At 42.0% G+C, this 22,583-nt stretch overlaps 1 protein-coding gene across 6 annotated transcripts in view; it reads left to right on the top strand.

Moving 5' to 3' along the window:
- Positions 1 to 21,307, top strand: part of ATF7IP (activating transcription factor 7 interacting protein) — a 103,218-nt gene extending 81,911 nt beyond the window's left edge. For all 6 annotated transcript variants that reach the window (XM_084810056.1, XM_084810059.1, XM_084810055.1 and 3 more), the window contains 5 exons: positions 5,552 to 5,630; positions 11,940 to 12,095; positions 12,937 to 13,122; positions 15,511 to 15,623; positions 16,099 to 21,307. In XM_084810056.1, the coding sequence (XP_084666182.1) occupies positions 5,552 to 5,630; positions 11,940 to 12,095; positions 12,937 to 13,122; positions 15,511 to 15,623; positions 16,099 to 16,515 (951 nt within the window). In that variant the 3' untranslated portion in view covers positions 16,516 to 21,307. The remainder of the gene's footprint in view (positions 1 to 5,551; positions 5,631 to 11,939; positions 12,096 to 12,936; positions 13,123 to 15,510; positions 15,624 to 16,098) is intronic.
- Positions 21,308 to 22,583: the final 1,276 nt, after the last annotated feature.

Here is a 22,583-nt window from a genome sequence, read left to right as displayed (position 1 = left end):
CACTTTTCTCCAATTCAGCAAATCAATTTGAATGCTGTTGCTCATTACATTTGTAGTGTATTCATAATTTGAAGAACAATTCATAATAATGAAGAACAAACTCAAGTGAGATAGATACTTTGAGAAAGGTGATAAGCCTCACAGACATTTGGTTGCAAGGTTGGTGAGAAGAGAACATAAAAAAGCTTCATGAACATTATACAGGTTTTTATATGCAGGGATGAGAATGATTCAACCAGGTTAAGCACTTTTAAGTTCCATTGACTTCAGCAGGAAACATTTCAGCATGTACCTAACTCTCCAGTTAAGATCAGTGGGATTTAAAAGTCCTTTACTTTGACTGGATTGCACCCTGTCAGTGTTGCAATTCAGCAATAGATGGATTTCTTCCATTCAGAGTTACATATACCAAATTAAAAGGAGACACCTGCTTCATTTTTCTAGATGCAGAGAATGCATTTAAGTAGATGGAGTGGCCCATCCTTTTGAACATAAAAGTTTAGTAGTTTAACAAAAAAAAAGGTTAAATGTTTCATTTACAATATAAGTATGGTGAGAATATTCACTAATGGCAAATTTACAGGAAAAATTGAACTCCTATAAGGAATTAGACAGGTTGTCACTGTACATTACTAATAGAGACGTAAGCCTGCAATTAGATTACCTACAGATGAATAGTGTCTTTAGATATCTGTTAAATTTGAGTTATTGAGTATTAAAATTGGAGAGGCGATGAAACAAAATGACAGTAAGATTTGGATTTAAGTGGTATGAGAGGGGTGAAATATAGTTCATAACATCCGCAATTGTTGTTTATATATATTTAAAGATGGTCAAGTTAAATAGAGTTAAGTTGGGCCTATCTTGGCTAATGAAAATAATGACTATTAGGACGAGTGTACTACCAAAGATTCTTTTCCTTGTTAAAGGGGTTAACTTTTTGTGTCTCAAACATCAACCTTAAAAATGGTATAAAATGTTTAGCTTTTGGACTACAAAGAATTTGATTTAAAATGTGTAGGAAGTGGGAATAGAATCTGACTAGGTTTGATTAGCTGTGCCTAATATATAATTATATTATGATGTGATAAAACTTGTGTAGATATAACAGTGATTTAATCTCAAACAGAATCTATTTTTGTTTATGTGGAGTAGCAGTCAATAATAGTACCATTATTCTTCAGATAATACAGTTGAGGACCCAATGCAGGCATTGTCTGGAAAATATGGGATCTAATCAACTTTCTGTAATGTATTTTAGGAGCTGAGAAATGTTTGCTTTATTTTTGATGCCAATAAAGCATTTGATTGAGTAGAGAGTAACTACAATATTTTTAAAAATTCTATCTACTCTTTGAAGTTTAGGGCGCACTCCTGTGGGGATAGGTGGCTGCCTCCGAACTCGGAGGTGACCACCTATCCAGTGGAGGGCAGGAGAAGCACGGAGGGGATCATTCCCTCCGTGCCTTTCCTACCCTGCATTTGCGATTAGACAGTTGATTTGGGCTGTATAGCTGCGGAAAGGCAGAGCAGGGGAGGAGGCTGCCGGACGACACATAGGATGTGTCATACCGGCATTTCCACTGTCCCCGCCCTGGAACACCACCCCAGAACGCCCCATTTTGGCCGCTCCACACTCCTCTTCCGAGCGCGGAGCACGAGGCTGTTCCGCGTTGCCTGCGAGGCAGCACAGAACGGGGGGAAGTTTGGTTCTCTAGGAACCAACCTTGGAGTGCGGGCTGCAAGGTCGGTTCCCAGAAAACCACATATCCTATGGCCGTCTAGCCGCTGACTAGCGGCCATAGGATTGCTCCCTCCGACATAGTTTAAAATCCTGGTGATGGGAACTATTTTGAGATAGTACGAGGCTAATAATTCTTCAGTTTGCTGTAGCAATTGAGCAATTAGCCATAGACATACATGCAAGAAGGTAACTAAATACAAAAAATTAATAATTGCACACTAGGTATACAGTGTATGCAAAAGTACTAGTCGGTCTTCAATATAGATAAATATAACTAACAAGTTAACAGATACTTTCCAAAAACTATTTGGCTATAAAGTTAATTGAAAGAAATCAGTATTTCTGGGAATAAGAATATGTAGTGGAAAAAATGAAATATGAAAGACCCATTCAGATAAGTAGGTGATAATGTTAACTGTGAGGATTTGTTTAAGAAGAACTGTTCCACTGGAAATTAAGAAAGATTCTGCAAAGTGGTCTAGCCAGTTAGTGACTTTTAGACTTTTTACAGTCCTGCTTTTTTTTTTTTTTTTTTACAGCATAGCATAATCATGATCCCACGCACTCCTGGCAGCAAAACAGAAAGCAAAAAGATACCAGTAGAAACGAGATAATGGCGCAACACCAAAAGCCACTGCCACTTCATCCTGGGCAATTCCACCAACACCCACCAATCATGATGTTGTGTGCAAATGCCTTTATAGTACCCATGCAAGGAATCCACCAATCAGTGCACAGCCTCTGCTAGGGCACTAATCTATCACAAAACCCCTTAGAGATAATTTTTTTAATAATGTAACTGATATATATATATATATATATATATATGCATTAAATAAGATTTATTTAATCTTATTTATTTAATCTCAGCCAACCACCTTCGGCTGATCTGCCAGCTATGGCCTTTCCTGGACAGGGATAACGTAGCCACAGTAGTGCACGCACTGGTAACTTCCTCATTAGGCTACTGCAATGCACTTTACATGAGGCTGCCCTTGAAGATGACTTGGAAGTTGTAGCAGAATGCAGCAGCTAGACTGTTGACTGGAATATCCCGTAAAGATCGCATAACACTATTCTTAAAGGAATTGCACTGGCTACCAATACATTTTCGGTCGGAATTCAAGGTGCTAATGATGACATTTAAAGCCCTAAGCAGCTTGGGACCTCAGTATTTGAAGGAGCGCCTCCCCCTATATATGCCTGTCTGAGGATTGAGATCTGTTGGAGAAGCCCTCCTGTGCATCCCCCCAGTGCAAAACATACACTATGGTGGGACGTGGGAGAGAGCTTTTTCTGCTGTGGCACCCCAGTTGTGGAATGCCCTCCCCTTGGAGGCCCCAATTGGCACTGACACTAGTTTCATTTTGGCGCCAAGTTAAAACATGGCTTTTTACCAAAGTTTCTGGGGGCTAATTGGATTCCCTGAGTTTGTACACTGTTTTAACTGTTTTATTGTTTTAGATTTTAAATTGGTATTAGCTAGCTTAATGACTTAATAGTTTTTAGCTATTTAAATTATTGTTTTACACTGTTTAAATTTATTTTATCTGTATGCCACCCTGAGATCCTAAGGGCAGATAGGAAACAAATGTTTTAAATTACATACATACATAAAACCCAGTCCATGTCTCCTGAACAAAATGCACAAGCATGTTCCCAGTAAAAGACTGCAGCACACCTAATCACAGCCATCTCTTCCAGTGGTCCCCTCAGACAGGAGTTTGAATCTACAGCCAGCAGTAAACTGACCCTTGTGATAGAAACAGAATCAGACAGAAAAGCAAGGAGTGCCATTCCAGTCACAACAGAGACCTACATGTAGAATACGCACACACCGTAGAAATTTTCTGGTCCTGCTGAAGTACCAAGCATTCTAAGAAAAAAATGTTCAGAACAATGTCAACAGTATTGTATTGTATTGTATATGTTTGTATTGATGTTTGTGTGAGGGGAAACAAGCATTTTGCAAGGGAGGGAAAAGGAACCCATCTGGATAAGGAAAGGTGCATGCTAAAATAACAAACTCACAGAAGGTAATGAAGCGTGAGCAGTCTGGAGCTCAACAGGGAAGAGCAATGTAATGCAATGAGGGAAGGGGAGCGTAGGTTCAGTTCTCACCACAAAAAGATGCAGATGTGGTCTCCACCAGCAGTTGTATTGAATCCTGGTGACAGCCGTTTTAGTTTGTTGAAACAACGGAGATGAAGTAGGAGTAGAAGCTGCAATACCCAAAATGCCCATGAGCAGGCAGGATTGTGATGGTGGGGCTTGCCCAGTCTCCTTGGTGCCTAACCCATGACATGCCCCTTTTCCCCATCCCACCCAGCCCCTTGGATAATACATAGGACTTCCCAGCTGTATCCCAGAACCTAATGGATTCCATGAGGAGATATAGTGCAGCGTGGTTTCCCCGTAGAACCAGTCCCAAGTTCAGTCTGTGGTTTTGAGCTTCCAGGAGAACTGGCTGCTTCATTGACCATAATAATGCCTTCGATATTGCAGCATTGAACAATTCATAACCTCTTAGAAAAGGGGTGGAGAACCTGTTCCAGCCTAAGGGCCAAATTCAATTTCAGATAAGCTCTTGGTAGGGTTGAAGGCAAAAGGGGTGGGCCCCAAATACAAAAAATACCAGCATATTGTAGCTTAAAGCTCTTACTGCCAGTAACTAAGCCTGAGTTTCATTTCAACCTTTTAGAATGAGGAGTAGCTGCACAAAAGTTGGGAACCCACCCAGTGAATGGTGGTTGGGGGAAAGGGGGTTGGGCCATGGAAAGGGGCATGGCCGTCTAGAGCAGCGGTCCCCAGCCTTTTGGGGACCAGGGACCAGTCCGTGGAAGACAGTTTTTCCACGGACCGGAGCGTGGATGGGACTGGGCCGCAGTAGGGGTGTGGGAACCCCCCTTATGGGGGGGGATCCATCCCTCCCTCGCCCCGAATCCTCGCCGGCTTTGGCCGGCTCCGCTCTGTGGCCAGTCCGCAGAGCTGCCGTCTGGGGGAGGACTTCCAGCCGCTGGGACGCAAATGGCATCTGCATAGCGGATGCCATTTACGTCCCTGTTGTTTGCAGTAATAGGCTATTACTGCAAAGAACAGGGCCGGAGCCGGCCGGCAGCTCCGCAGACTCGTCACGGAGCGGAGCCGGCCAGGGCTGGCGAGGATTCCGGAGTGGGGGGGAGGGACGGATCGCCTCCCCCTCCCCCCCCCACGGACCCAAGGTAAGGGGGGGTTCCCACACCCCTACTGCAGCCCGGTCCCTAACAGGCCATGGACCGGGACCGGTCCGCGGCCCGGGGGTTGGGGACTCCTGGTCTAGAGAACCCAGGTAGGCTATATTTGGCCCCCGGCCATGAGGTTCTTCCCCCGTTCTTTAGAAGATAATGGATAGAAGCTGATTTTTGAAAGTTTTAGGTGTTATTGGGTTGGATCCTGATTAAGGGTGGAATCCAATTCAGTCCTTCTGCTGACGTAATTGCTTCTGTCAACAATGTAGAGGGGAGAGTTCTTCCTCCTCACCACACCCTTCCCTTTGCGCCCTTAAAATCCGTTCTGGAAGGCCAGGGGACCCTGTGGAGCAGATTTGCGGGGTAGCGGGGATGCAGGGGGCAGGAGAGGAGGAGACAGCCTCATCACTCGTACAACGTTGGATTTTACCCTAAGTTACACACAGTGTAGGCCTATTGAAACTAAAACATGAGTAACCTAGTCTGGATCCAAACCACTGTATGCCACTTTTAGCACTCTGTTAGGAAGGGGACAGAAAAATGTCATAAATTAAAAATTAGGGGCGCGGTTGTCTTTCAGAGTGGAAAAGCCACAGGTAGTGCTGCAGGAGGAGTAATTGATCTTACATTGGATGATGAAGATGATGGCTCTTCTCAAGGTAAGTGAGAATATAAGCTTGAGCCATGATGGGACTTGGCTAGTTGGAGCTGATGAATGGGATATATTGGAAGGTGATAACTGCCAAAGATAGAATTATTTTATCAGAAAATACTATTAAAGTTAAGTTAGTTTTAAACTTTCAAATTAAATGTGTTCCAGAGCAGTTCTACCATGGATACTAGCAATATGATCTACGCAATGTGCTAGTTCTTAAATTACTGAAATACCTATAACAGGGTAGGCCACACCCTTTGTGGCCTGCCAAGGTGCCCTCCCCCCACCCGCTTAAAACACACACCCTCCATGTTTTCTTACTGGCAGCTGCAATTTCTGTGAAAATGGTTTCTGTTGCTGCTGAAAACTGGGTTCAAAGGAGTTCTTTTGTGTGGTGAGGCTCAACCTCTACCTCTGCCTTGTACTTAGTGGGGTTGGGCGATCACTGTTTTGAATATGGAAACCCTGCTTGGGGGTTGCAGTGTTGGGTGAACTCAATGAGCATGGGTTATGCGAGGGTTAAACAACCCTCAGGTAACCCACAGTCTGTTGTAAACTTATGGGAGCTTTGTTTAACCCTCACATAAACCATGCTCACCAGGCTCGCATGACACAACAACACCCAAGTGGGGGCTATATATTCAACTTTGCACCCATGATGAGCCGCAGCATGTTGACCCAGCCAGTCTTTGGGGCAGGTTACTTGTCCTTTGCCATGCCTCCCATGGCAGCCATTTTGTTGTGGTGCCCAGGACAGTTTCTCAAATTGCCAAATCTACTCACAGCCTGATAAAGGTTGCCTGCCCCGTCCTATAACAACAAAGAGTCCTGTTGCGTTGACTGACAAATTCTCGCCTCATTAAAGGCAGCCGCCGGCAAGATCACATCACTCCGGTGCTGAAGGAGCTGCACTGGCTGCCAGTTGTTTTCTGGGCCAAATTCAAGGTATTGGTTTTGATCTTTAAAACTCTATACGGTTCCGGCCCAGCCTATCTTAAGGAGTGCCTCCAGCAACACCAGATACGCCTTCTCTGTGGTGGCCCCCACTCTGTGGAACTCCCTCCCTAGGGAACTCCACCATGCCCCCTCTTTAATGAGCTTCCACCACACATTAAAAACGTGGTTTTTCAAGCAGGCATTTGGGGTGGGCTAGGGTAATTTTAGAAATGTGATGCTTTTAATGTTGAATTTTATTGTATGAACTGCTTTTATTGTTGTACATCACCCAGAGTGGCTGGGTGACCAGCCAGATGGGTGATTAATAAATATAAATTTAAATAAGTAAGTAAGTAAGTAAATATTTTTTTTATTATTATTATTAAATATATTAATCGCCCATCTGGCTGGTCACCCAGCCACTCTGGGCGATGTACAACATACAATAAAACAGTTTAAAACAATAAAATTCTACAGTAAAAACATTTTCTAAAATACCCTAACCCACCCCAAATGCCTGCCTGAACAACCACGTTTTTAATGCACGACGGAAGCTCATTAAAGAGGGGGCATGGCGGAGTTCCCTAGGGAGGGAGTTCCACAGAGTGGGGGCCACCACAGAAAAGGCCCTCTCCTTCGTCCCCACCAGTCTAGCTGTCCTGGCTGATGGGACAGAGAAGGCCATCCGAGGCTGATCTTGTTAAGCAGCCTGTCTGGTGCTGCTGGAGGCGCTTCTTAAGATAGGCTGGGCCGGAACCATATAGGGTTTTAAATGAATGAATAAAAGTATACGCTTTCATGGATGCATGAAGTATTATCCTCAGTAGACATACTGAGTGTGTGCGTGTGTGTTCGTGTTATAGTGCGCATGCACACACCTCCGTACTGAGGATAACACTTCATTCATCTGATGAAGTAAGTGGATGCTAATTCATGAAAGCTTATGCCATAATAAACTTGTTAGTCTTGAAGATGCTACATGACTTTGTTGTATTTGCTGCAACACACTAACATGGCCACCCTTCTGAAATACCTGTGTAAGACATTAGCAGAAATCTTTAAAATGCTTTAAATAGAACGAATGGCATATACTGATCCAGATTTTTAGGCTAAGGTTCTGGAGGTTGAACATGATGAAATAAAGACATAATACCGTGGGCAGCTTAGATGTTACCTAGAAATGGGACAGAGCAAGGGCCACTCAAGTACTTATTTATATTTCCTGCTCTTCTCTTTCTGGTATAATGTTTTAAAGCAGGAATTTACACATCTCCATGCAGTGAGATGTGTTTTCTGTACTTGCAGCCTGGACATGTGTTTCAAGCACGAGGGGATGTGCTGCATTCTTCCTTTAGACATTACGTTGGAAGTGCAAAAAGAGGACTTAGTAAGTCAGTCGCTAAGAGTAGTTACAGCTTACTTTCTGGATTAAAAATCAGTTGATATATTCAACAGTACTACTGCTTGTCTGACAAACTTTCTATCCTTTCCCCTGTCCTTGATGATGAAATCATGTGCTGGCAACCACAATTTTGGCAGATGTCCCTGAAAGTTCCCCATATGATCTTAGGCTTTTGCTAAGAATGGCTCTAGTGAGAGTGTTTGTGGCATTCAACTAATCAAAGGTAAAGGTGAATACCAAAGACGTATGAAACCCAGTATATAGCACAGCATTTGTGGCGAAGGGGCTTGCGTAACTCAGTGAAGCCATAAGCTATGCCGTGCAGGGCCACCCAAGACGGACAGGTCATGGCAGAGAGTTCTGACAAAATGTGGTCCACTGGAGAAGGAAATGGCAACCCACTCCAGTATTCTTGCTAAGAAAACCCCATGGAACGTATCACAAGGCTAAAAGATATGACGCCGGAAGATGAGCCCCTCAGGTCGGAAGGTGTCCAATATGCTACTGGGGAAGAGCAGAGGGTATTTCCAAGTAGCGCCAGAAAGAGTGAAGCGGCTGGGCCAAAGCCGAAAGGACACTCAGCTGTGGATGTGTCTGGTGGTGAAAAGAAAATCTGATGCTGTAAAGAACAATATTGTTTAGGAACCTGGAATGTCAGATCAATGAATCAAGGTAAGCTGGAGGTGGTCAAACATGAGATGGCAAGATTGAACATCAACATCTTGGGAATCAGCGAACTAAAATGGACAAGCATGGGCGAATTTAATTCAGGTGACCATCATATCTACTATTGTGGGCAAGAATCCCTTAGAAGAAATGGAGTAGCACTCATAGTCAACAAAAGGGTGGGAAAAGCAGTACTGGGGTACAATCTTAAAAATGATAGAATGATCTCAGTACGAATCCAAGGCAAACCATTCAACATCACAGTAATTCAAGTCTATGCCCCAACCACTGAGGCCGAAGAAGCTGAGGTTGATCGGTTCTATGAAGACCTACAACACCTTCTAGAACTAACACCAAAAAAAGATGTCCTCTTCATCATAGGGGATTGGAATGCTAAAGTAGGAAGTCAAGAAATCACCGGGATAACAGGCAGGCATGGCCTTGGTGTACAAAATGAAGCAGGACAAAAGCTAATAGAGTTTTGCCAAGAGAACACGTTGATCATAGCAAACACTCTTTTCCAACAGCACAAGAGGCGACTCTACACATGGACGTCACCAGATGGTCAATATCGAAATCAGATTGATTATGTCCTTTGCAGCCAAAGATGGAGAAGCTCCATACAGTCAGTAAAAACAAGACCTGGAGCTGACTGTGGCTGAGATCATGAGCTGCTTCTTGCAAAATTTCGGCTTAAATTGAAGAACGTCGGGAAAACCACTAAACCGTTCAGGTATGACCTAAATCATATCCCTGATGAATATACATTGGAGGGGAGGAATAGATTTCAGGGATTAGACCTGATAGACAGAGTGCCTGAGGAACTATGGACGGAGGTCCGTAACATTGTTCAGGAGGCAGCAACTCAATCCATCCCAAAGAAAAAGAAATGCAAGAAAGCCAAGTGGCTGTCTGATGAGGCTTTACAAGTAGCTGAGGAAAGAAGGGAAGCGAAAAGCAAGGCAGAAAGGGGAAGATATACCCAACTGAATGCAGAGTTCCAGAGAATAGCAAGGAGAGACAAGAAGGCCTTCTTAAATGAACAATGCAAAGAAATCGAGGAAAACAACAGAATGGGAAAGACTAGAGATCTCTTCAAGAAAATTGGAGATCTGAAGGGAACGTTTTGTGCAAAGACAGGCATGATAAAGGACAAAGAAGGCAGGGACCTAACAGAAGCAGATGAGATTAAGAAGAGGTGGAAAGAATACACAGAAGAACTATACAGGAAAGATCTGAATGTCCCTGATAGCCATGATAGTGCGGTCACTGAACTTGAGCCGGACATCCTAGAGAGTGAAGTCAAGTGGGCCTTAGGAAGCATTAGTAACAACAAAGCTAGCGGAGATGACAGTATTCCAGCCGAGCTATTTAAAATCCTAAAAGATGATGCTGTTAAAGTGCTGCATTCAATATGCCAACAAATTTGGAACACTCAACAGTGGCCACAAGACTGGAAAAGGTCAGTTTACATTCCAATTCCAAAGAAGGGCAACGCCAAAGAGTGTTCAAACTACCGTACAATTGCACTCATTTCACATGCCAGCAAGGTGATGCTCAAAATCCTACAAGCTAGGCTTCAGCAGTATGCGAACCGAGAACTACCGGAAGTACAAGCTGGGTTTCGAAGAGGCAGAGGAACTAGAGATCAAATCGCCAACATTCGCTGCATCATGGAGAAAGCAAGAGAATTCCAGAAAAACGTCTATTTATGCTTCATTGACTACGCTAAAGCCTTTGATTGTGTGGATCACAACAAACTGTGGCAAATTCTTAAAGTGATGGGAGTACCAGACCACCTTACCTGTCTCCTGAGAAACCTGTACGAAGGTCAAGAAGCAACAGTAAGAACCAGACATGGAACAACCGATTGGTTCAAAATTGGGAAAGGAGTACGACAAGGCTGCATATTGTCACCCTGCTTATTTAACTTATATGCAGAGTACATCATGAGAAATGCCGGGTTGGATGAATCAGAGGTCGGAATTAAGATTGCTGGGAGAATTATCAACAACCTCCGATATGCAGATGATACCACCCTAATGGCAGAAAGCGAAGAGGATCTCAAGAGCCTCTTGTTGAGGGTGAAAGAGGAGAGTGCAAAAGCTGGTTTGAAACTCAACATTAAAAAAACTAAGATCATGGCATCTGGCCCCATCACTTCCTGGCATATAGAAGGGGAAGAAATGGAAGCAGTGACAGATTTTACTTTCTTGGGCTCCAAGATCGCCACAGACGGTGACTGTAGCCATGAAATTAAAAGACGCTTGCTCCTTGGGAGGAAAGCTATGGCCAACCTAGACAGCATAGTAAGAAGCAGAGACATCACCTTGCCGACAAAGGTCCGTCTAATCAAAGCTATGGTTTTCCCAGTAGTAATGTATGGCTGTGAGAGCTGGACTATAAGGAAGGCTGAGCGCCGAAGAATTGATGCTTTCGAACTGTGGTGCTGGAGAAGACCCTTACGAGTCCCCTGGACTGCAAGCAGGTCCAATCAGTCCATCCTAAAGGAAATCAACCCTGAGTGCTCATTGGAAGGACAGATAATGAAGCTGAAGCTCCAATATTTTGGCCACCTAATGCGAAGAGAAAACTCCCTGGAAAAGACCCTGATGCTGGGAAAGACTGAAGGCAAAAGGAGAAGGGGACGGCAGAGGATGAGATGGCTAGATAGCATCACGGATGCAATGAATATGAACTTGAGCACGCTCCGGGAGAGAGCGCAGGACAGGAAGGCCTGGCATGCTATGGTCCATGGGGTCACAAAGAGTCGGACACGACTGAACGACTGAACAACAACAGAAAACCCAAAAAAAGGAGGCGCATGTAGAGCTGTATCCAAGAAGATAAGAATTACTTAATACTTACAGATATGGTCTTACAGCAATGTACATTTTAGTCCCACTGAAATCAACCAGCTTAAATATATATAATTAGATGCAGAACTGTAACCAAAGTATCTTGCTAGGTTCTGTATTATTACTCTGTGTAGGGCAGTTGGCACACCATTTCTTGAGAACTTCAGTTATTTTAAATAGATTCTAGACTAGGTTCTCATAATTGTCAATCCACTATTGATCCTCTCTAAAATGAAACAGGTAAGAACCTCTCATGGATGTTTTTCCCTTACGCATAGCAAAAAAAAAAAAGTGTAAAATGAGAACCTGTGTTGGAGTAGACTATTTAAGCAAGCATTGTCTAGGAAGTCATTTGGAGTGGAATGGCAGAAGGATGTGAAATGACTTGTTTTTCCTGCTTCTTGTTTGTGTTGTCCATAATCGTATATTGATTTTTTGTTGTTTTAAGCAGATGGCAGGAAACAGAACCAATCTAACATGTCTGGAATGGCCCTGTCAACTCAGTCTATAGCTCGTCCCCTGCAGCCGATACAGACAAACCCTCTCCAACAAGCAGGTGCGCCAACAAGTGGCCTTTCGCAGACCACCATACATGTTCTCCCCACAGGTAACCTCACTCTTTTTTGAGCTGGTAAAATGCTTTTTGAAGTTTGCTGTTGAGCACTGTTGCTGTAGAAGAGAGGGTTGTTCAAGGGATCATTCTGACCATATTTGGAGGCAACAATTATTTTTCTTATACTCAGGCCAGGTAGGCCTTCTGGTGTATAGCTATGGAAATAGACTTACATAAGCTAGAAAAAGGTGTTGGTTCAGTATAGAAGGGCTAACTTGAATGCAGATTTTGTGAACTGGGATGCAGATTTTGCAGGTAGTCATATAAATGTAGAAATACAGGATTTTTCATGGCAGTATAATGCAAGATTATATCTTGCACTGGAATGCTGCCTCAAGGGGATAATGAGAGAAAAATTATTTGGTGACCCACCCTGTGAATGCTCACCTATATCTGAGGATTTTCTAACCATTCATTACTAAAGTGAATTAGTTACAGTTCAAGTTTCAGAAAGCTGTGTGTGTGTGTGTGTGTGTGTGTGTGTGTGTGTGTGTGTGAAGGGGTGGGGGGATTATAGCGAGAACCCTGTTAGTCCTGATGGAAGCTGGTGGATCACTGGGCATTCACTAATGAGAAAACTCTATATCAAATTGACCTATATGGTGTGAAGTCCAGTAGTGGTTTTCTTGTACATACTAAATAATTTGAATGCCAACTCTTACTGTGTTACTTTTTATTTTCCTCAGTAAATTCCATTACTAAAAGACAAATGCAGTCGAGTATTATGAAAAATTGCTATGCTTCCATTTTCTGCACTGTATGCTTTCTAGACTGAGAACACCTGGTCATTGCAGATTTATATTTCCTGGTTATTGCAACTTTACATTTCTTCTAGCCCAGACAACTGTGAATGTAACGCATCGTCCAGTGACTCAGGCTGCTGCCAGGCTCCCAGTACCAAGAGCTCCTGCTAACCATCAAGTGGTCTATACTACTCTTCCTGCACCGTCAGGGCAGAATCCTGTGCGGACCACTGTCATGCAGAGCCCTAGTTTAAGGCAGGTCAACCCACAAAGTTCAGGTAAGCAGTCTTTCTCATTGATAGTTTTGTACTCTGTGGGCAGAATCTGGTAGGATTTTTATTTGATATATTCTTAAAATATCACAGAAGTGTGGGACCAATCCCAGGTTTTTGTTAAGTTATTAGTTTTTTTAAAAAACCATTGGTGATAGTGATCTAAAATTTAGGGGAGAGAGTTGCTGTTTTCCCAGAGGTATGTATTTTTGGATGAGCTCTGGTGATACAAAATATCAGAACAGGGTGAAATTCACCATGTGCAAGACTAGTAAAAATGCTCTATCTAGAAAGTGGTGATAATGTTGATATGGTGGTTACTGCATGTTTGCTTTGCATGTAGTTCATTATTACTTTGCAGCTAGTGAAACATTTTACTTTTGAGCAATGTCTTCTGATGTCTTTAAAGGAGACAGATGAGTGATGATTTCAACTGGTGTTCAGTGTGTTGGCCTCTTTGGCTTTAGGTGTCACTTAAGCTCTGTGCTAAGGGTGTCTGACCTTCTGTTCTTGTTTTTGCAAGGTGTAGATCTTCTTATTTAAATATGAATTCCCTAAGGCTTTTGACATATGTAAAAGCTTATAATCGTATGCTGCTAGTGTCTTTATTTTCTTTTTTAAATGGCTTTTCTATATCCCCATCTTTATCAACTTGTGATACCGCAAATCACACAATGTAAAATATCCCAAGTATCCACAGGAGTGCAGCTGCCTATAGGAAGTCATAGGTGACCTCGTGCATCCTCAAATATAGCTGACACTTCCTGGCAGCAATCCATGAGTGCAGCAGTATGGTTTTTCTTATCTCCTGGAGCATCAGCTGTATTTGTGAATATGCTGGGTCACATGTTTCCTCCATATGACAATGTCCTCGGTGATACTTTGCATGGAGCAATTTATGACTGTCTGAGCAAGCCCAAATACTTTAATAACAAATATGACTTAGGGTTTTTTGTTTTTATTGAAAGGTCTTTGTAATACAGAAAACCACAATCAATTCATTATGAACATACAACAAATAGAGATTAGTGCACTGCTCTGTAAGCTTCCATCAGATCTGTGAAATGAAATCATTTGTAACATTGATGATATCGTTCACCCTTAATAACCACATCAGGAATACATCATGCAGCTGAGGATCCACTGCTATTTGATTATATTTTGCATATGACTTCTATTATTATGTTTTGGGGAAGTCACACCTTATAGAAGTGTTGTACTATATAACACAGTAGCTAGAAATGTCTAAAACTGAAAGCTTGGGACTCTTTAATTCTACTTCCTGTGATAGATCTCCAACTGTAGTCATATTTATTTATTTATTTATTTCATTTCTATACCGCCCAATAGCCGAAGCTCTCTGGGCGGTTCACAAAAATTAAAACCAAACAACACAGAATACAACAATTTAAAATATATAGAACATTAAAACCACAAATATGCAAAAAGGAGTTGTGTATGACTGGTAGTGAGAGAGTAGACATTGAATTGGAGAGAGAAATGTAACCCAGCCAACAATGTGCAATACAGATACCAATGTGCATCCAAATCTCATTCAAATTTGGATGCACATTGCAATGCAGATGGAAGTTTGGCACATGTATAGATATGTATCTGTACATACGTATATTTTCCTGAATTGGGGCATAAGAGCATACTGTGCACCATCATATTGTAATAGCTGTACACAGTACTGTGGCCACTGGTTCCTGCCACTTAAATATGCACGGAATAGATCTGTGTCACCACTTCAGACATTGTGATGATGTGCAGCCTACACACATGTGGTATATTCTCTTAATCTGTAATGTTTGAAATGACCCTAATAAAAGCTAGAGATGACAAATATGAATGGAATGGAGTGGAGACCCTGTTCGGGTATCATATATTAACATCTTAAAATATGCTGCCTACTATGTGAGTAAATAATCCTGCTCCATCCCTGTTCTAGAGTTATGTGTAGTGTCAGCATTCTGCTCATTTAGCAATGACGCACTTTACCCCCTCATGACAAAAGTGTTCCTTCGTATTCAGCCAGCCTGAGAGCTGGTAACAAAGAGTTAACTACTACTCCTCGGAGGGAAGGTGGGTCTAGCAAAACATGACATGCTATCCAGAGGGGGAAGACTGTCTCAGTTTCAATTCAAGATTCCACCATCTCATGGAGAGGAAGATGAGTAGATCTTCACACACACACACACACACACACACACACACCCCCTCAGATGGAGGACACTTTTAAATGGTGCACCAGTTTATTTAGAGGGGAGACAACAACGTTTTCAGGATCAGACAATTACGTTGTTTATAACAGCATGATTTGCAACAACAGCTGTCCAGAAAATAAGGCACAAACATATTTATACAGATGTCTTTCCCTTTGTATCTCTATAGGTGTGACAGTGCGAATGCCTCAGACAACAACATATGTTGTTAACAATGGGCTAACCTTGGGATCTGGAGGGCCTCAGCTCACAGTGCATCATCGGCCACCTCAAGTGCATTCAGTAAGTACCCTTATCCAGTTGTTGGGGTGAACATTCAGACAAGGATATCTCTGTCCATCTTCTGTCATACATACTATCACTTACAAGGAATATCCTTTAGCCATTTAGGACTGGCCGGACTGGACTGTCTCTACTTAAATAGACATACTTGTATTTATTTTACTTCTGTTTTTTTTATCCTGCCTTTTATTGAAGTGTTCAATATGATCAACAGTCATAAAACAATAATATCAAAGAGACCAATAAAAACAATAAAAGCAGCACTGGATTAATCTTCTTGACTTGAAACGTAAGAGTACATCATTGTCTGTTTGGGCCTGCTAGGCTCCAAGTTAATTCAATACTTGTTGAGATCTGGAAATTGTTCTTGGCCTTGGGAATGCACATATTGTTTGGTTGATAAAATACATATTTTGAAAACAGGGTGATGAGACGTCTACTGCCACCCTCACTGTACCTCTTCTCTGTTCCTCAGGAGCCATTGCGGCCTGTGCACCCAGCCCCACTGCCAGAGGCCCCACAGCCATCACGCTTGCCTCCTGAAGCTGCCAACACCTCTCTGCCTCAGAAGCCCCACCTGAAGTTAGCACGTGTACAAAGTCAAAATGGCATAGTGCTATCCTGGAGTGTTTTGGAAGTAGACCGGAGCTGTGCCAGTGTGGATAGCTATCATCTGTATGCATACCATGAGGACCCCAGTGCCACTGTGCCCTCTCAATGGAAAAAGATTGGGGAAGTAAAAGCCCTCCCCCTGCCTATGGCATGCACACTTACTCAGTTTGTGTCTGGCAGCAAATACTATTTTGCAGTTCGCGCTAAAGACATCTATGGACGGTTTGGACCCTTTTGTGATCCCCAGTCAACAGATGTGATTGCTTCCCAAAGCAGTTAAACTTGAGACTTTGAAGGCTTCCATTCTTGCTCCACAGTTGTGGCTTACTCTGGTTTTGGGTTTGTTCTCATGCATGAAATTCACTGTAAAATCCCTTCTGCAGGATTATTTTGGACAGCTATGTCATACACTACAGAACTTATAACCAAAACCAAAATAAATCCCTAGCCTGCAGTGGGACAGCCTGTATTTCTGATGAAGCCTTGAAGTATGAAGTCCTCTGTCCTCCCCTCTCAAGCTGCTCTACCAGTTAAATAGTGAGACCCTAAGTCTTGGGAATTTGACATCATACTGATTTGTCTCAGTGGGCTGAACAGGAATATCAATCACCGACACAAGGGCAGAGGAGGAGTGTTCAACGGTCACATTAGGAGGGAAGCTAGGATTCAGGGTCTTGCTTTCTTTTATTTTGTAGCTGTGACCAGTCTTACCTTACAAGCTATCACCTGCTTTCTAAAGGCAAAGGACCTTGTGTGTATTCAATTCTCGAGGAATGTATGTGAGTCTACTTACTCAAGTGAGAAAGAGGGGAGTGAGCAATCCTCTGGCTAGTTTACAGAGTGCTTGCCACCAGAACGAGGGAGCATTCTGAAGCCAGGCAGAACAGGTTTGTAGAACATTTGCATTTCCTCCAATAGCTTCCTGATCCTCCTCTTATGATCCTTCTCTTTTAAAAGAAAATTTAATTTGTGCCTTAAGCAATAATTTCACAAATAAATACAATCACACTTGTATGTTCTTACTTTTTTTGCCCTCTTTCATTTTTCTGCTCTTCCTAGCCCCAGAATGTCATAACCTCTCCTTCCAGACTCCCAAGAAGTATAGTACCCAGCCTTCCTAAGTTAATTCCCAAATAATTCAAGTCAATGTTTAAATTACTTGTTCTGATTAATCTGTGAAGATGGGTCACATTGAAAGTATTTGGCTGCATCATGTTCTTCTTGGGAAGTTGGTGTGCACTATAGACTCTCCAGAAGTGATCTTGGTGGCATAAGAGACCTCAGTCTCCTCACACAGATAAACATTTGGGGTGCTATGTAAGGCCAACCTGATAAGGTCCCTTGACGAAAGCAATCAACTAAATATTCAAATACAACCTTTCATTCTTTCACTGGCTGAGTCAAGGCAACAGAATAGTACCTCCACCTTCTACCATCCCATCAAGAGCTAGAGCCCAACAAACAGCTAAGCCACACCTGACATGGACATAGAAGAAAGCTGCACCATGCCGTCTTCCAGAGGAGAGCAGCACATCTATTGTCTTCCTGGTTCATCATCTCCGGCAGGCAGTGGGTGGCAACTTTTCCCACTCGTTGGCCCAGGGTCCAGCACTTCCTAAAACGTCCTACTTTGAAGTGATAGAGTTGAAACTGAAATATAAGTTTCAGGGGAGGGACAGGCTGGAGCGTGTTGATACTGTGTATTTTGGGAATACAGGGTTTTAATTCTGTTTCTGTGAGAACATACATGGAGTAAAATTCCTTTAACTTTTATATATGGTACACCTTGTGTCCTCATCTACGTTACATTCCTTTTGAGCGACATGGAGTCTTTCCTGTGGATTTTTGGCTTATCTTTCTAATAGCTCTAATCAAGAATTATCTTTGAGCCAGATGAATTTTGTTCTTGCTCTTTGTGCAGAATTTCTCAGTCTCAAGTAGCAGACAGCTGACATGCAATCAGTTTGCCTCATTTGCTTAGCAGTGGTGCTATCACCTTCAGAAACAAAACTGTTTAGTTTGCCTGTTTGCTAGAAGCTTGATATTTACGCAACCAAGGAGCTCTCTAGAGGAGCCACTACTAAGATAACTTTTTTCTCAGTTTATAGAATATATTTGGGCGACTTCTACTTGGGTTGATTGTAATACTAAAAAAGTCACCTGCCATTGGAAGAGTACTAAAAATCTATGGGTGGAGCATTTTGGTACAAAAATGTATTTGGGTGTGTGTGTGAAAAACTAGGGGCTTACCACTTTGCTGTTGACCCCCGCAATCCCAGTTGTATGTAGCCAAAGATGTAGTTTACTATCTGCATTGGGTCTTGCTAGTTTACTATCTGCATTGGGTCTTGCTGGAAAAATGGGTTCTTCCTCTTCCATTTTATTGTATTTGGGTAATAAAGTCAAGCCTGAGCGCAGCTGAAAAGGACGTGTGTTTCAAAGGGTGTGTTAGCTCTTTTGGATGGGGTACGTAAGTCATATATTTAAAACCAGGAGTAGAAGACCCATAGCCCTCCAGATAGTGTTGAATTACAGCTCCCAATAGCCCCAGCCCGCATGGCCAATACTTAGGACTTACAGGAGTTGTAGTCTAACAACATCTGGAAGGCCACAGGTTCCCCATTCCTGTTTTTAAACCAAGGCAGCCAGAGATCATTCAAGAACTTGCTACAAAGCAGAATTGGAAACATTCCCTAAATATACCCTCCAAAAGAATGTGAATCTTGGGCTGGGAAAACTACACCTACATGCTTCGTACATCTTGCCCTTTGTTCGAGAGAGGGAAAATATTAGCAACTACACCTTTGCAGTTGCTTACTGTTTTTCTGCCTCCAGGATTGGATATCATTCCACTTTCAATTAAACAAACTTGTGACAGGTGCCAACTACAGGTTTCGTTAAGTTAGATCCAACCAGTGTACCTCACAGCATAGTTTTGTCTTCAGATTTGTGAACTGAAACTGGTAGGGGGCATAGAGGGGAACCACACTTTATGAAGCGGAATGGATATGCCTGGCAAATTATGTAAGGCAACAGAGAGGGGATGTCAGAAATAATGGCTTGAATGGAGCTGTCAGCAAGAGCTTACATTTTGGGACCTTATGGCCTTGTATGTGGTGCCGTATTCCTTTGCTTTTGCTCCAAAGAAAAGATCTGAGTTTACAGATCTGAGCATCTGCTTACAACAGATATTGGAAAATAATATTTCCTTTTTATCAAAGTATTATAAGCTAAACTAGATTTCACAACACCAAACTGCAAAGGTGTTGTGTTTTTACTGCTCTGTGCTCATTGAGAAATTGTGCATCCCACTCAGCATATTGTAGATTGGGCAGAGGAGATATTTTCTGAAGATCTTAGGACAGAGTGGGCAAATAGGTTTTCTTTGTCCATATTGTATTGTGTCAGTATTTTTTTTCACTTCGCTTTCCTTACTGCAGTATATGGCTGGCCCATGCTTGAAAATTCTGTTTTTTACTGCTATTAAATGTGAAACTGAAGTATGTTTTTTCATCTGTATTACATCAATGTTGTGTTCTTTGTCTTTAATACTTGAGAATCCATCTTCTAGTTTAGAGGTTGGCAATCTGGTGCCCTCCAGATGTTTTGAACTACAGCTCTGATAATCCTTGACCATTGGCCATGCTGGCTGGGATTTAGTGGGAATTGTAGTCAAAAACATCTGGAGGGCACCAGGTTACCTACCCTTATTTGGTTAGTAGCAAGTTCCATTTCAGAGGAAAGGATAAGTGAAAGATGTTCACTGTTCAAAAATGAGAAAGTGAAGGGACAGTTGCTTCTAAATTCCTGTTGAACCCCCATGGTTAACTTGCTTGTATCTTCCATTTTATTTCTCTGAGTACATCTAGAAAGCCTTTTCAGGTAGAACCTGAACAACTTGTGGGTTGGAGACTTGAAAGGGAGAGGGGGGATAATACATGTTTTCTATACTGCAAACTTAATGGCAGAAGATAGGGTCCTCAAGCATGTTGGCAAATATTCTAAGAACTTTGAATATATCAGGAAGTATGCTGCATGTCTCAAGGATTGATATTTGGCTGAATTTCAGCATATTTGCAGCAATTACTGTGCTTCTGAAGGTATACGTTGCACACAAAGGACTCGAGGGAAATGGTGACAAAGCTATTGATGTCTGTGGGAGCAAAGAGGGAAGCTGCTGTGATTAGAATACATGTTGTATTGCAATAAATCACATTGGTTCATCCTTTCATTTAAGGCTCTTTGTCTAAGTGGTCTGTGACCATATAATCTCCATTACATTTAGGGTCAGTGTGTCAATAGCCTTGTTCCCTGAATAACCACATCACAGTATTAGCTAGGAGAACTGCAACCACAGTACAAAACAAAGTTGGGATGATGCCACCTTAGAACTCCTTTAGTATTCTCATTCAGTCAATGGCAAAAATACCCAGATTTTGAAAATGAAAGCTTGATATATTGAAGATACTTCTTTCTCTTTTGTGTTTGGGTTTTGTGAAAACTGGGCACCAATGTTCTGGCAATACAGAAAATGGCCTTCTGGTATTGCTACAAACAGGTTATCCCATCCTTCCTGTAACCAGTTTTATGTTGAGGAGAGTAACATGTACAAGTAGATAAGAGTACAAATTAAAATATGTTCTTTTATCATTGGATCTAATCAATATTTTGAAGCACATGTATTGGTTTCGTACCTTACTGTGCTGGATTTTCCTGTTTGAAAATATATTTTAAGTGCTGTCTAAGTTGAAGTTTTATCTGTAAATAAAATAACTGGACAGCCAAATCTTGGGGTACTTGTTGGACTTCAATAATTTATCAGCCACTGGCAAATAAACTGCTACAAAACCCTTTCTATAAACTTGCACTCTGATTTTTTTCTTCTGCAGATAAACATGTACATAAAAATAATGTAGGACGTACCAAAAAGTCCAGTTTAAGCAGGGCCATGGCAAGTTCTCCCTAACTTTTGTATGCATTGTAGATTAGTGTCTGTATACGTGTTAACTGTAGTGGGGTTTTGTCTGACAAGCCTGAGATTTATACTTTGAAATAAACTACTGGGTTTTTAACCTTCGGAGTCTTGTGTGGTTGGTTCTGATTAGCAAGATAGTCTTGGGTTAAGGGCTTTAAAGGTCATCACCAGCATTTTAAATTGTACCCAGAAACAAATTGGAAGCAAGTGCAACTGTCTCAACAGAGGAGCCGAGCTTCATACTCCCTATGTACAGCCCCTGTCAGTACACTACATTCTGGACCAATTGTAGTTTCCATATGCTCTTTGAAGGCAGCTCTATGTAAAGTGCATTGCAATAATCCAGAAATGACATAACTAAAGTATGTGTCACCCCGGCCAGGTCTGCATTCTCCGAGAGTGGGTATAATTAACGCACCAGACTCATCAGAGAAAAGGCACTCCTCACCACTGCCAAGACCTGAGCATCAAAGGTCAAGGTTGGTTCCAGAAGAACCTCCAAACTAAAAGCCTGTGTGTTTAAGGGGAGTGCCACCCCATCCAACACAGTTTGAACCCCAATTCTTGGGTCAACTCTACTGATCAAGAATGCCTCTTTTCTGTCTGGATTCAGTTTCAGTTAGCTCACATCTAGTCCATTACCATTACCAGGCAATGGTTCAGGACCTTAACAGCTTCCCTAGAACAAGATGGAAAAAAGAGAGACTTGTGTGTCACTCATATATTGGTGACACCGAAACCCTAAATAACATCCCACAATGATTTAATGAAGATGTTAAACAGCATGAGGAGCAAAGGACACAATAGGCCAACGGCCAAGGCATCACCAGTACCACTTCTAGGTCAGAATGGATATGAGAGACTTTATCCACAAAATGCCTCACAAATTGGTCACATCTGGCTACCAAGCAGACCTCACCTCCACTTTGTGAACCAAGATGTAAAAGACCTCTAACTCAGGATGGGCAATTTTGGTTTTTTCATAAATTCAGCTCATCCTGAACTTTGGAAAAATTCTCCATCTTAAATTTAGTTCATCCTGAAAGTTGAGAAGTCTTGTTGTAAACTTTTATTTGAAAATTCATGCACATTTCCCCTAATACACATGTTTTTGTATGCAATTTTGCCTAATATACACTTCTTTTGCAAGCAGTTTTCCTATATAATACATTTTTGAATGTTATTTTCACTAATATGTGCATTTTTGTACACATTTTTTGATTGGAGAACTCAATTTCAAAATTTGGAGACTTGCGTATTTCAAAGGATAATGAGTTTTGGTTCATGTATTGATTTACACATGCAAAATTAAGGAAGTTCACATTAAAATGCCAAGCAAATGAATTATTTCCTCACCCCTGCTTCTAACTATT

This window comes from Heloderma suspectum, chromosome 7 (genome assembly GCF_057233095.1).
Source record: "Heloderma suspectum isolate Gila_16-S chromosome 7, 16-S_ref, whole genome shotgun sequence".
NCBI classification, from domain to species: domain Eukaryota; kingdom Metazoa; phylum Chordata; class Lepidosauria; order Squamata; family Helodermatidae; genus Heloderma; species Heloderma suspectum.
This window is presented reverse-complemented; position numbering and strand designations above follow the sequence as displayed.